Source organism: Myotis myotis, unplaced genomic scaffold (assembly GCF_014108235.1).
Source record: "Myotis myotis isolate mMyoMyo1 unplaced genomic scaffold, mMyoMyo1.p scaffold_m19_p_12, whole genome shotgun sequence".
Classification (NCBI taxonomy): domain Eukaryota; kingdom Metazoa; phylum Chordata; class Mammalia; order Chiroptera; family Vespertilionidae; genus Myotis; species Myotis myotis.
The window spans coordinates 72,014,080-72,025,469 of NW_023416316.1; the positions used below are offsets into that span (position 1 = coordinate 72,014,080).

Sequence of the window (11,390 nt, forward strand, 5' to 3'; positions counted from 1 at the left end):
GCTCCGCCCGCGGCCACCTCCGCTTGCTTCCTCCTCTATGCGCCCCCCCCCCCGCCCCCCCGCCCTCTGAGGACAGCCACTGAGTCACCAGCAGTGTCGCCTGCAGGCCCTGCAAGGACCTGCCACCGAGGTGCAGTCATGATCCCCCAACATGAGACGGAAGTTCAGAAGGTTACACAACGCAAGGCGGGTAGAGCCCGGCACTGCGAGGCTGGGAAGGCGGAGCTCCCGCCCCTGGCACCGCCCCCCCCCACCCCCCGCCGCCCCCCACCCCCGTCCTGCCGGCTGGGCAAGCCTGGGAAGAGGACTCCCCCCTTCACCCGTGTGAGGGCCCATGCTTGGATCCTTAATTCAGCCCCAAACGCTGCTGTCCTAAGCGAGTTCATACACTGATTCCTGCAGCAACACTGAGCACTTAGTATGCATCAGTGCCTGGCACTGGGGATGGAGCCTGAGCAAAACCCACAAAACACCTGCCTTTATTGACCTTCCTTTGTTTGTTTGTTTGTTTGTTAATCCTCCCCGGAGGATATTTTTTTCCGTTGATTTTTAGGGAGAGTAGAAAAGAGAAGGAAAGAAACACATAGATTGGTTGCCTACTGCAGGAGGCCAGACCCAGGCCTGGCCGGGGCGGAGCCCGCAACTGAGGTACTTGCCCTTGCCCGGAATCGAACCCGGGACACTTTGGTCCACAGGCCTATGCTCTTTCCGCTGAGCCAAACCGGCTAGGGCGACCTTACATTTTAACAGAGAGGCAACAATTAAACAAATAATAGATGAGTAAGTTAGATAAACCGTGGGTGCTATGGAGAAAAATGAAATAGGGAATGTGGGGAGGGGTTGTTAACTAGAGGAGTCAGGAAAACTTCACTGAGAAGGTGACATCTGAGCCAAGAGCTAAAGGAAGTGAGGCAGGAGCCAGTGTGGAGGGGAGGAGTGTTTTCCATGGAGAGAAAAGTCAGAAGTGCAGGGCCTGAGGGGAGAGTGTGTGGCGCTTTTGAGGAATGGCCTGGAGACCAGTGGAGCTGGCGCAGAGCAAGCCAGGGAGGAGTAGAGGAGATAGGTTGGGGGAGGAGGGGCGGCGGGGAAGGGGGCAAGTAGGGGGGAGGCTAGGAAGGCCCGGTGAGGTTTGAGTTCCACTGGGAGGAAACCACTGGAGAACTGGCAACAGAGGAGAGGCATGATCTGCCCGTCTTCACACTCTGGCTGCTGTTCAGTTAGACAAAGAGAGCAGACGATGCTCTTGAGGTTGCTGAGAGATGGTGATCCAGGGAGGTGGCGGGGGAATGGGGAGAGCTGGCGGATTCTGGCCTGAAGGTCCAGCTGAGAGGCTAATTGGAGCCTGAGCACCTGGAAAGGCGGGGTGCCCTCAACTAGAAGACCAGGCGGGGAGTGCGTTATGGGGAGGGGGAGGTGAAGGATTAATTATGGGATACACTAAATTTGAAATGCCTATTAGACACCCAAGGGGATGTCAAGTAGATGGTCAGGATTGTGAGTCTGGAATTCGGGGAAGTCCACACTGGAGATAGACATTGGAAAACCTCGCTGATGGATGGTGGTTGGAGCCATGAAACTAGAAGCCATAAAATGCCAAGGAAGGGAGGGGTCAGCTGAAAGCCAAGAGGTGTGGCTTTCAGGAGTCAAGGAAAGAAGGTGAGTCAGGGAGCCAGGCTGACCCCTGTGTGTAGTGCCACAGCTGAGGCCAGCGAGACAGACCTGAACACTGACCTCTGGTTCCACGGTGGGGACCTGCCTGGTGTGCTGATGCCGGGTTGGGTTGTCAGATGGGGACCCTGGATGAGGGCGCATGGTGGTGCCACCAGGACAGATGGTTCCTGTCTCTTTGTAGCCCAAGAGGGGGTTACAAGCTCGTTACTGACCTTGTGAGCAACAGTGCACTCACCTGTGAATTTGTGCTAAAGATTATAGCTGCCCCGTGGGATTACACAAGCAATAACTGCACAGATCTGCCAGAGAGAGAGAGAGAGAGAGAGAGAGAGAGAGAGAGAGAGAGAGATACTTTAAAGTCCACTTACTCTTTGCTCCTTGCACAGCTTTTCAAGGGTGGGGGAGCCTCGGAAGAGAAATATTTCCTTAAATATAAAACCTGAAATGTGATGACTAATATTTTTGGCCTAGCCACTAGTTATAGCAGCTCTGTTTAAGAGTTTGCCCTTTTATGTGTCAGATGTTTAGTCCCTAGAGATCTTAGACCAGCCAGGACCATCACAGCTAACTAGTCCGACCCAGCCCTCCTGAAGTTAATCCCTTGGAAACCATCCCTGGTAAGAAGTGAAAAGCTCAGGATCGGGGTTGAGCAGTCCTGCTGGATTCCCAGCTCCAGCCCTCCCAGCATGGAGGCCTCAGCCATTAAGCAATCTCTTCAATCTCAATTTGTTCATCTATAAAGTGGGGTGATTGCTCTAGGCCCGTGGTCGGCAAACTGTGGCTTGTGAGCCACATGCGGCTCTTTGACCCCTTGAGTGTGGCTCTTCCTAAGCCTTAGGAGTGCCCTAATTAAGTTAATAACAATGTACCTACCTATATAGTTTAAGTTTAAAAAATTTGGCTCTCGAAAGAAATTTCAATCCCTGTACTGTTGATATTTGGCTCTGTTGACTGATGAGTTTGCCGACCACTGCTCTCGGCAGCAGGGATGGCATCAGCATGACGTGAGAGATGTTGGCAGAGTGCTCAGCTCTGAGTGGATACACTAAACACCTGGAAGAGACGTCTGTCCAGCTCAGTGACTGATGTCTGCCAGCCACAGGGATGGGGAGCCCACCACCTCCAAGGCAGACCATCCCCTTAGGAAGAGGCCAAGACGCATGGTGGTCAAGTGTGCAGAGCTAGAAGGCCTGGGTCAGAGCCTGGCCTTGCCCCTCACTAGCCGTGTCAATGTGAGCTCGTTCCCGACCTCGTGAGTAACAGTGCACTCACCTGTGAATCTGTGCTAAAGACTGTCGCTGCCTCATGGGATTACACCAGGAATGCAGGTGAGGTGTTTAAGAAGCGTGCCCAGCCGGAAGTCAGCCATGCTCTGCACGTGTTCCCTTCTTCATATGGAAAGTGCCAACTGTTTCCATCTGAACAGAAGTAAACAAGCTCCCTTGACATCAAAAAGGGCTGAAGGGACATGGGAATACATAGCCTCCGCTGCATCTGCCTGTGCAGTTATGTCCCCTGCACCGTGTGGGAGACTGTGATTAGCTCTCTTCAGGGCCGAGATGCATAACCCATCACCTGGGCATTAACCAGAGACTGAGGAAGGTGCTGGACCAGAGGAAGGCGGGCACCTGCCCCATGGGATTTCCCCCTCCCGCCTCCACCTACCCCCATTGCACAGCTGCTCCTTGCTGGCTTCCATGACTTCTCCTCCTCTCTCATCACAAACACACTCCAGTTCATACAACAGGGCAGATTTGAGCGTGTATGCGATGTTACCTGTTTGGTAACAGCTCTAAGGCCTGTGTAGAAACAGGATCACCCACTTCCTCACCGGCTCCAACCCAGAGGCCAGCTCTGGTGTGTGTCAGAAGCAGGAAGTTGAGAAGTAACAGTCGGAATGATCACTCACTGCGCCCTCGCCCTGTCCCTGTACCCGGGGCACTTCTGCTTATTTCCCCAGGAGGGCAGTTAGTGAGTGTGACAGGGGAAGAAATGGCGACAGAGGGATGGTGGCCACCCTGCCCTAGGTCCAGTGGCCCGGGCGGCCTCATGCTGATCATGGAGACAGGACATGTCATCTCTGGAGCAGCAGGAGCTAAACCACCCAGCTGTAGGGTTAAGACCTATTGGGCCCTTGTTAAATGCCCAGCACTTGCTTTAATCAACCCAGAACCCCGTGAGTGGCTCGTACTCCTGCTCTTTACAGATGAGGGGACTGAGGTTTCTGAAGGTTAAAGGACTTGTCCAAGGCCTGTGGGCAGCCAGGAAGCAGCAGAGCCAAGACTCACAGCCTGGACTGTCTGATTCAAAACCCCACGTTCCCACGGGCCTGCCGGTTCTCTGCTAAGTAGCAGAAGTGGCAGAAGTGGCCATCCTGGCCGTCCTGGCTGAGCCTGCTGACTGCTCTGTGGCAGTGCCCTGGGCGCTGGCTCCAAACAGACCCAGGGACGCCCCTTCTTCCACCCTCCGACCATCCTCCTGTCTTTTCCAGTCACCACCTTCAGAACCTCCTCAGCCATTCTCAGCCTCCGAGACCAGCCAACACCATTTTGTGGTTTGTTTTTTTTAACTTAACTACTTGTTGCCAAAATTCTTCAGAATTATTCCACTGAGGTGGAAGCTGCCATCAAGAGTCTGGCCAGCCTGCCTCTGCAGGCCCCACACCTACTCTCTCTGGGCTTCTATTTCCACAGTGATGATGTGGCTCTCGAGGGCGTTGTCCACTTCTTCTGCTTGATGGAGAAGCAGAAGTGAGAGGGTGATGAGCATCTCTAAGAGATGCAAAGCCAACTCGGTGGCTGCATCCTCTTCCAGGATGTGCTGCTGCCCCCTCAAGATGAGTGGGCAAAACTCAGGCTTACAGAGAAGCTGCCATGGGCTTGGAGAGGAATCTGAACCAGGCCCTTTGGATCTGCAGGCCCTGGGTTCTACCCGCAGACCCTCAGCTCGGCAACTTCCTGCAGAACCACTTCCTGGAGGAGGAGGTGAAACTCATCAAGAAGATGGACGACCACCTGACTCACCTCCATAGGCTGGCCAGCCCCCTGGGTGCAAAAATCAGCCTGTTCCTAGGTTATCAGCAGGGATAAGAAAAGAAAGCTAATTCTTTAGATAGTCAAATAGGCCATTCCTGTGACAAAGGCTGGAGCAAATGGGGAAGAGGAGGGAATCATAGAAATAGAACAGGGTGTGGGAAGGAGCTGCCAGAAGTCAATGGGTCCAAAGCAGGAGGGGAAGAACTTCAAAATCTTGCCATATGATACTTGCTGGGCAAGTATCTCTTCGAAAAGTTCACCCTCAAGCAGGACTAGGAGCTGTTGGAGCTCAGAGGCTTTTGAGGGGCCCCTCGGCATTCCCCTGGTATCTGGTTTTTGCCCGAGCCGCTCCCCAAAACCATTAGCCATTCTTTTAAACACCCTGGAGTCCTCTCCCATGCATTGGACCAAATGGAAAAAATAGAACTTTTTGCAAAAAAAAAAAAAAAGTTCTGCTCTATGAATTGTCCATCCATTAGCTCTAGAGGTACTTCTTAAGCTTGTGCTCATTTGTTCTTTCACTCAACAAATAGCTAGTGAGCTCCTGCTATGTGCCAAACCATACCACATGCTGAGGTTATGGTGGTGAATGGGACAGACACATCTCTGTCCATATAAGGCTTACATTCTTTGTGAAAGAGATAATCAGGAAACAGAATCTCATAATAAACAAAGATACAAAATCATTTCAGGGAGCAAAGAATGCTACAAAGGACACAAAACAGCATTGAGGTACAAGCTAATTCGGGGAAGAGTTCTTAGGACATGACTTTGATTTAAGACTGGACATCAGCCCAGCTGGCATGGCTCAGTGGTTGAACATCGACCTATGAACCAGGAGGTCACAGTTCGATTCCCAGTCAGGGAAAATGCCAGGGTTGCAGGCTGGATCCCAGTTTGGGGCATGCAGGAAGCAGCCAATCAATATTCTCTCTCATTATTGATGTTTCTATCTCCCTCTCCCTTCCTCTCTGAAATCAATAATATGTATAAATACCAGACATTGGAAGGAATGGGGCAAAGGAAGAGCTCATAAAAGAACTTATAGAAGAAAAAGCAAAGAAAGCAGCAGGTCGAAGGCCCCGAGGTACAGCTGGGCTGGCATATTCAAGGAACAGCAAGAAGATAGCCAGTGTGACCAGAAGGGTGGGAGATGGAAGAGCCACAGGAGATGGACTTTGGAAGAAAGGCAAGGGCCAGATTAGGAAGGACCTCGCAGGTCATAGCAAGACACTTGGGTCCTCTCCGTAGTGTGGTGAGAAGTCACTGGACGGTGTTTGACTGGAAAGTGATATGACCTCATCTAGACATGTGAAAATGGACTGTAGCGGGTCAAGGCAGAAGAGGGAGACCCAGCGGATTGAATTTAATCCATCTTCTACTTGACTGCCTGTGAAATATGTGAGGGCTGCTGTCATATTCCTCATAAATCTTTACTTCTCCACTAAATGTCTCCAGTTCCTTCAATTATTCTTCATATGGCAAAGTTTTGAAGTTCTTCCCCTCCTGCTTTGGACCCATTGATTTCTGGCAGCTCCTTCCCACACCCTGTTCTATTTCTATGATTCCCTCCTCTTCCCCATTTGCTCCAGCCTTTGTCACAGGAATGGCCCATTCGCCTATCTAAAGAATTAGCTTTCTTTTCTTATCCCTGCTGATAACCTAGGAACAGGCTGATTTTTGCAGCAGCAGGATGGGGCAGAGGGGGATGTTGCAGTGGCAACAAAGGGCTCAGCCAGTCCTGCCAGGACCTGCGAAGCTGGGATAAGAGTTGTCTTGAGTCGGGGTAAGGGGGCCAGGACCTGTATCCCCATGCCAGCTTGCCAGTGGTTACAGACTGCTTTGGGAAGGGGCACAGCATGGGAGAGGTGGCTCTCTTCTGCAAGCAATAGTCCCAGGAGCTGGAGAACGAGTTCTTTGTTTACAGTGAGGAACTGGGTGGCATGTCACAGCATCCACTCAAATAGGCAAAGACTGGAACTGGGCGAGAAGCAGGAGTTGGCCTCTGCATCATCAGCTTTCCTTTTCTCTGTGTCATCACCCAGACATCTCTCCCCTCGAAGGAGCACGCATGGCCATGGGCGTTTCCGGACCTGTGTTCTACCAGCTCGGTTTTCCCCCTGGTTCCAGCCAAAATCCAGTGTTGGGCTCTTACTGGCTCAGATAGGTGACTATTCCTTAGCCAATATTGTTATTACAGGGATAACACTAGAGCTGCTGTAGTTTATAAAAGATGTAAATAATCACAAACAGTAGCACTTCACCTATTGCAGATTCAGTGAAATCGTGAATAAAAGTTCAGTGCCTGGAATGAGTAGATGTCCAATCTAGAACTGCTGCTGCTACCATTGTTAGGCTTTAGATAGGGGCGGAGGCTTGGTAGCCAGCATGGAACATGACAAAGCTGAAAGTGAGTTTGAGAGCCAGCGAGTAAAGCACAGGAAGACACGTGGAGAGTTTCAATGTGAGATCAGCCAGCAAGCCTGAGACTGCAGAGGGGTTGAGCATGAGAGTAAGGAGTTTGGCTAGTTCTGTAGCCCACCGCTACTGCAGGTGGGTCTGGCCTGCAGCATTTGTATCTGCTCAGGATAAATACAGAAATTGAGAGTAGACGCCCCTTTCCCTCCTGGGCGAAGGCTCCGCCCGGCCCGCTATTGGCCCCGCCCCCGTCCAGGCCACTTGCGGCTCCGCCTTCAAGGCTTCTGGAATGCTGGGCTGCGGGGGTCGGGTGCTGGTCAACGGCTTCCCGCTCACCTCCCGGAAAATGACAGCTTCTTGCGGGCCTCGGAGGGCACCTCGTCGCCGTCCCTTCTCTTCTTGGAGCCACTTCGTTGGGAATCTTTTGGTGACGCTCGCGCTCCGGTTACCCGCATCCACCGATGCCTGCGATAAGATACCAAGATATAACTCTATGAAAGCCAAGGGTAATCCTGTGCCCCCTGTAAGTGCTGGGTTCGCAGCAGAATATGAGTGCCGCCCAGGATACAGGCTTATTGTTCCTCTTGTTCGTCCCACCACTACTGTGTGTCAGCCTGATGGCACATGGGCGCCTCCTCTCCGGGAGGCTTGTACAAGAAAATCATGTCCACAGCTAGCAGAGCCCATAAATGGCCGCTTAGATGGAACTTTTCAATATGGTGCACAGGCTAACTATTCTTGTAATGTGGGCTATACCTTAGTGGGAGCACCAGTTCTACGTTGTGAACTTGCTAGAGATGGGAATAATGTGGCTTGGAGTGGTGACCCCCCACAGTGTGAAAAGATTTTGTGTCAACCACCTCAAAAAATACTCAATGGAGAATTCAGCAATAGCCACAAGGATACATTTGAATATAATGATGTAGTAACTTACAGTTGTAAGCCTTCCGGTGGACCAGATGAGTATTCACTTGTTGGGGAGAGCAAACTGATTTGTTCTGGGCCAAACAAATGGAGTAGTGACCCCCCTGAGTGTAAGGTGGTCAGATGTGACTATCCGTCACTCCCTGATGGAGAGCTCGTGTCAGGATTTCAAAAAAAATATTACTACAAAGCAGAGGTTGAATTTAAATGCAACCAGGGTTATTCCCTTGAAGGCAGCCGCAAAATTGTCTGTGAAGCTAATAGTACCTGGGTACCTGAGATTCCTCGCTGTGTGTCAAGTAGCCCACGACGTCCCACTCCTAATAAAACACCGTTTCAATCATTAGGTACAGGAGCCATTGTTTTAGCTGTTGTGATGTCTTGGGACTCATTATCGCCCCCTGGATGTACTATCAGAAGAAGAGGAAAGGGTTGCAGAAAAACTGATGGGGGTTAAACTTGCTGAGAGGGGAAAACAGAAAGCACTGCTGCCTACAGCACATACCAGAATAAATCAAGCACTCCAGCACAGTAGACACTCTGACTGGCTTTCCAAGACACTCTACCACTTCATCTTTTTTAAAATGTCAAGACCCACATTAAATTCGTATGGCTACTATGCAAAACAGTATGGAGGGCCCTCAAAATTAAAACCAGAGCCACCCTATGACCTTACGGGAATATATCTGAGTGAAGGGAATCACTATGTGGAAAAGATAATCTTCTGCCCCTACCTGTTTATTGCAGCACTGTTCACAATAATAAAGACATGGAAGCAGTCTGAAGTGTCCGCCAACCAGTCAGTGGATAAGGGAGATGTATGCGTGTACGGTGAAATACTATTCAGTCATTAAAAAGGAAAACGTGAAAAAAAAATGAGAGTAAAAGTTATAGCAATTTCACGGAACTAAAAAAAAAGAAATCTAATAACAAAAAATTGTGACCTGTATTTGTCTTTCTTATTTCATTTTCCTAGAATTTCATTTTTATTGTATTTTACAAACACAATGACCATGATGAATTAGAAATGTCTTTATTTATTTATTTTTAAATATTGTTATATTTTAGAGACAGAAGAAGGGAGAGGGAGAGGGAGAAGGAGAGAGAGAGAGAGAGAGAGAGAGAGAGAGAGAGAGAGAGAGAGAGAGAGAGAGAAACAATGTGAGAGTGGAACACTGATCAGCTGCTTCCTGCACGTTCCTACTGGGGATTGAGCCCGCCACCCAGGCATGTGTCCTGACCTGGAATCGAACCAGACACCTTTCAGTGTTGGGACAGTACCCAACCAACTGAGCCACTCCAGCCAGGACTAGAAATCTTTTGTAAAAACTGTTCCTTCTCCAGAGTTTGAGAAGCACCACTGAGGCAGGGGGACAAATGACATATTATGGGATTCTGTGTTTCTCAGAGGAAATACTGAGGGCAGATTGAAAAAGAGAGAAAATGGAGGACGCGAAACCAAGCAGGAGGCTCCCATGACTGCCTGGGTGGGAGCCAATAAAGACCAGTGGAAGCTGAGATCTTGAAAGAAAGGAATCAGGGCAAGGGCTTCTGTTCTACCAGGGTCTTTTTCCAAAATTGATTTTTAAAGAGAGGGAGGAATGGAGGGAGAGACAGAAAGATAGGGAGAGAGAGGGAGAGGGAGAGGGAGGGGGAGAGAGGGAGAGAGAGAGAGAGAGAGAGAGAGAGAGACTTCCTATTCTACTTATTTATGCATTCATTGGTTTATTCCTATATGTGCCCTGACTGGGGACCAAACCTGAAACCTTGATGTATCAGGATGATGCTCTAAACAAACGACTGAGCTACCAGCGTCTTGACTTCATAAAGGTTTCGAATGGAAGAATTATAATGATTGAATCCATAGGTACTGAAATCCTCGGGGGCCCCTACACGTTAGGCACCGATTGGAATAAATCTGGATCTCTGAGGACAGTATTTGGGCAAGATGACATTGCTGCTTGTCTGATCACACAGACCCAAAATCTCAGAGTAGCCTTGGCCCTGCTACATGCCTGGGCCCCACATCCAATCGGGCACCTTTGTTCTGCTTCTGAACCAGTTCTCCCATCTCCTCCCTTCTCACCAGTCTTGGTCCCTTTGTCTTTTATCTCTGCCCTCAATGCTTATCTTGAAGGCAGTCAGATTTTGTCACTTTCTCATTACAAAACTTCTCAATGGCTCCCCGTTGTCCAGGGAAAAAATAAACCAACTCCTGGGCAGGAGATTTAAGGCCACTACCACATGTCACCAAACCCCACATTTCAGCTGAAACTCCCCTGTTCCCTCTTCCATGCTGCCCTGCTTGGTTCACAACAGCTGCCTGCACTTCTGCTCGCCTTTCCTCCCATGGTGCAAGTAAATAAACCCAACTTATTGCTATTATTATTCTTATTATTGTATTTCACTATGGCTCTGATGGTCTTTGTTTTATTCTTTGACAGCACATGGTAAGTTCAATAAATATTTGTTGTATGTCATAAATACAAATAACTATTGTATCAGATGACAGATGATCCATACATAGATACTTTAGGAACCAGGAGGAAGGCAGAATCAAGTCTCCCCAAGATAATTGTGAAAGTGTTCATGGACAAAGTAAGGAGTGAACTCAGGGTTGCTAGTCATTCTTTACCTTTTCCTAATCCAATACTCTCTTTGTTCCAGCCCTTTCCAGCATAGGTCCCATAAGGCTTCATTTCAATGACATTCTAGGCAAGCCACACACAACCGCATACATGGGGCTCACTATCAGTTCATAAAAGCCATACTTTGCCCGCAACACTGTTGGACATTTCTCCAATTGATTCACTCACCTATGCTCAAACCTCCAGTCCCACACATCCAACTTCACTGATTAAAACTTCAGGTAGGAGCTTTTCAACTTTTCTTGCTCTAGCTAGCAATCTCACTATCTCTGTCCTCATCCAATCCTCCCTCCCTCCCTCCTAACACCAATCCTGCATCTCTAAGCTTTGGAGCCACCCACTTGCCTTCTCAGCAAACCTGTCCTACTGTTTACCTGTCTACTCCTATTCAACTACCTCCTCTCAAACAGATCTATCTTATTACCAGTTAAAGGTGTTCAAATCCCTCACATCTTAAAAGAACAGACTTTTCCCTTGACCCCTTTATCTCTCCAGCTACCACTTCACAGTCAAATCTCTTGAGAAAATGAAAAAAAGGGTCAATGGTTATAAAAATCCCTTTTATTTCCCCAACCGACTGCAAATTAGCTTTGACTTCTATTTGCCCTTTAAAAGAACTCTTTCCAGGGTCACTGATGACTTTCACTTTTCTAAACTCAACAGACATTTTTCAGTTCTCCTTTTGACTTCCCAG

At 49.2% G+C, this 11,390-nt stretch overlaps 1 protein-coding gene across 1 annotated transcript; it reads left to right on the plus strand.

Moving 5' to 3' along the window:
• Positions 1-7,448: 7,448 nt before the first annotated feature.
• On the plus strand, positions 7,449-8,584 carry LOC118666822 (membrane cofactor protein-like). The gene has a single exon (XM_036329130.1). The coding sequence runs from the start codon at positions 7,471-7,473 to the stop codon at positions 8,503-8,505; it is 1,035 nt and encodes a 344-aa protein (XP_036185023.1). The 5' UTR covers positions 7,449-7,470; the 3' UTR covers positions 8,506-8,584.
• Positions 8,585-11,390: the final 2,806 nt, after the last annotated feature.

Excerpts from the sequence above, each read along its gene's own strand:
- LOC118666822 (XM_036329130.1), top strand. The coding sequence starts at position 7,471 with ATGACAGCTTCTTGCGGGCCTCGGAGGGCACCTCGTCGCCGTCCCTTC.